The 3,266-nt window shown below is 45.2% G+C and overlaps 1 protein-coding gene across 1 annotated transcript; it reads left to right on the top strand.

Annotated features, from left to right (window-relative positions):
* Positions 1 to 1,164: 1,164 nt before the first annotated feature.
* On the top strand, positions 1,165 to 2,734 carry EMH_0034710 (Calcium homeostasis endoplasmic reticulum protein, related, related; the record flags this gene model as incomplete). Its single annotated transcript, XM_013494899.1, has 4 exons — positions 1,165 to 1,786; positions 1,995 to 2,100; positions 2,352 to 2,544; positions 2,603 to 2,734. 4 exons carry the CDS (start codon positions 1,165 to 1,167, stop codon positions 2,732 to 2,734), a joined length of 1,053 nt encoding a protein of 350 aa, XP_013350353.1.
* Positions 2,735 to 3,266: the final 532 nt, after the last annotated feature.

The raw sequence follows: 3,266 nt of genomic DNA on the forward strand, positions 1-3,266 counted from the left end.
AAGCTAGGGTTTAGGGTTTAGGGTTTATTGTTTACCTGGAGTACACCCGGCATAACAGCTCTTTCGGGGAAGTGTCCATTGAACTGTATTTCGTTATTTGTGATTTGTTTAATGCCGACGGCTTTTTCTGCTTTTTTAAAAAAAATAATTTTATCGATCAACAGAAAGGGGTAGCGGTGGGGGAGTATTTTCTTTATATCTTCAGCTGTATATACAGCTGATGATATACTAGAGGTTAGAGAAGACACGCTCTTTGCATCCATATATAATTCATTGCTGCTGCTGCTGCTGCTGCTGCTGTTGCTGCTGCTGCTGGAGGCTGCTGCTGCTGAGGAAGGGGAAGCGTTTAAAGCGGATGTGCTGTCTTTTGCTGCTGCTGGTGATGCAGTTAGATCGGTTGCTGCTGCTGTTGCTGTTGGTGGTGCTGCTGTTGCTGCTGTTGCTGCTGGTGATGCTGCTGCTGCTGCTGCTGCTGCTGCTGCTGCTGAGGTAACATTGAGAGAGTTTGTCGGGGGCCTAATAGTAAAGGCAGCAGAAGAAAGACAAAAATAAAATAAACAAAGACAGAGAAACTTACACACAACACACACAGTCGTCATCTTAGCTGCTGTTGCTGCTGCTGCTGCTGCTGCTGCTGCTCGTGTTGCTGCTGCTGCTGCTGCTGCTGCTGCTGCTGTTGCTGCAGTTAAAGCTTTTGTTTTCAGTACGACTAGGTGTTTATGGAGACAAACAAAACAACAAAAACTATAAAACAATTGCTGCTGCTGCTAGCAGCAACGAGACAGCAGCAGCGAGACAGACGGTGGAGTCGGCTGCTCCCTGGCGTTCCCTGGTTTGGGGCTTTGCTGCAGTTTGCATGCGCAGCAGCAGCAGCTGCTGCTGCTGCTGCTGTGGCTGCTGCTGCTGCTGCTGCTGCAGCAGCAGCAATTTCTAGAGCGGCCCCTTCTTTGTCAACAAAAAAAACAAAAAGAGTTTCAACTGAATTTGTTTTACAGCAGGAGACGAAGAAGGCTCGGAGCCAAACCCTAAACCCTAAACCCTAAACCCTAAACCCTAAACCCTAAACCCTCGGGCTGAAACCCTAAACCCTGAGGGAGAGTATAAGGGTTTAAGGGTTTATAAAGAAATAATAATGCGCTGATTCGTGTTGCTGCAGCAGCAACAATGTGGACGCAGGGGGGGGCTCACCCCCAGCAGTACCTGCAGCAGCAGCAGCAGCAGCAGCAGCAGCAGCAGCACCACATGCAGCAGTACATGCAGCAGCACATGGGGGGGTATCCTGCTGCTGGGTATGACCCCACGCAGCAGCAGCAGATGCACCAGATGATGCTGCAGCAGCAGCACTACATGCAGCAGCAGCAGCACATGCAGCAGCAGCAGCATATGCAGCAGCATCCGCACATGCAGCAGCAGCAGCATATGCAGCAGCAGCAGCACATGCAGCAGCAGCAGCAATACATGCAGCAGCAGCAGCAGCAGCAACATACACCAGCAGCTTACCCCTATCAGCAGCAGCAAATGTATGCTCAGGGCTACGGCTTCTCTCCCCCTACAAATTCTTCTTATGCTTCATCTGCTGCTGCTTCTGCTGCAGCAGCAGCAGCAGCAACTCCAGGCACTGCAGCAACAGCATCAGCAGCAGCAGCAGCAGCAGCAGCAGCAGCAAGTCCCTATGGACAAACACCACAGATGTCTCCGTATGGCTCAGCCTTCAGCAGCAGACAAACCGCGCAACCACCAGCAGACCCTGAACTCGTTAAACGCATACGCACCATGGCAGGCAAGGGTTTAGGGTTTAGGGTTTAGGGTTTAGGGTTTAGGGGTTTAGGGTTTAGGGTTTAGGGTTTATCGGTTGCAAGTTGGGGTGTAGGGTTTGGAATTATGAAGTTCTAGGGTTTAGGGTTTAGGGTTCAGCGTATAAGTCTTTTTCTCTCCTAGGGTTTAGGGTTTAGGGTTTAGGGTTTAGGGTTTAGGGTTTAGGGTTTGTGGTTTAGAGTATTGCGGCCGCAACCCCGAGATGGAGAGGCTGGTGAGACAGAGAGATGGGGGGGACCCCCGCTTCTCTTTTTTGATGGGGGGCGAGGGTTACGACTACTACAGGTAAACCCTAAACCCTAAACCCTAAACCCTAAACCCTAGCTAAACCCTAAACCCTAAACCCTAGTTTGTAAACCCTAGTTTATATAAACCCTAAACCCTAGATTTTTTAAACCCTAAACCCTAGATGCTAGAGAGGAGAATGTGAAATGCAGGTAAATACAAAACAAAGGACTGCAATGAAGGCTTCTTATTGAGGGTTTAGGGTTTAGGGTTTAGGGTTTAGGGTTTAGGGTTTAGGGTTTGTGTTGCAGGTATCTCGTGAGTTGCTACGAGAAGGGTTTAACCCCTGATCAGGAGGGTTTGCGTCCGCCCCCTCCTCCTCCTCCCCCCCAGCAGCAGCAGCAGCAGCAGCAGCAGCAGCAGCAGCAGCAGCAGGAGGCAGCAGCAGCAGCGTGGGGTTACGATATAGAGTCTCTGCTGCTGCTGTATAAACAGAAGCAGCACGTAAACCCTCTCAGCCCAAATAGAGAGAAAGAGCTTATAGATGTTTTACAAACCCTAGAAAAAGAAGCAACAGCAGAACATATTCGTGCTGCTAGGCGGTGGTTTGAGGTTTGCTGCTGCTGCAGCAGCAGCAGCAGCAGCAACAGCAGCAACAGCAGCAGCAGCAGCAGCAGCAGCAACGGAGATGTAGATGCTGCTGCTGCTGCTACCATTGCTGCTGCTATGTATAAACACCAAAAAACACTAAAAACACACAACCATAAGCTGCATGCACTCTATCTAGCTCATGATATTGTACAGGTAAACCCTAAACCCTAAACCCTAAACCCTAAACCCTCGGGAGATACTTTATTGGTGTTGCAAAGGGTTTCGTGCTGCTGTGTTTTCTTGTTTGTTTATATGGTGTTTAGGGTTTTATTTATTTATTTATTTATTATTTTATTTATTTATTTATTTATTTATATATTTATTTATTTATACATTTATATATTTATTTACTAATATATTTATCAACTTATTTATTAATTTACATAGATATATTTATATATTTATATATTTATATATTTATTTATACATATATTTATTTATATACTTATATATTTATATATTTATTTATATATTTATTTATATATTTATTTATATATTTATTTATTTTGTTTATATATTTATTTATTTATTTATTTATTTATTTTTTTTTTTATTTTTATTTTTTTTTTTTTTTT

This window comes from Eimeria mitis, genomic scaffold, assembly GCF_000499745.2.
Source record: "Eimeria mitis Houghton genomic scaffold, Emh_scaff1326, whole genome shotgun sequence".
Lineage (NCBI taxonomy): Eukaryota > Apicomplexa > Conoidasida > Eucoccidiorida > Eimeriidae > Eimeria > Eimeria mitis.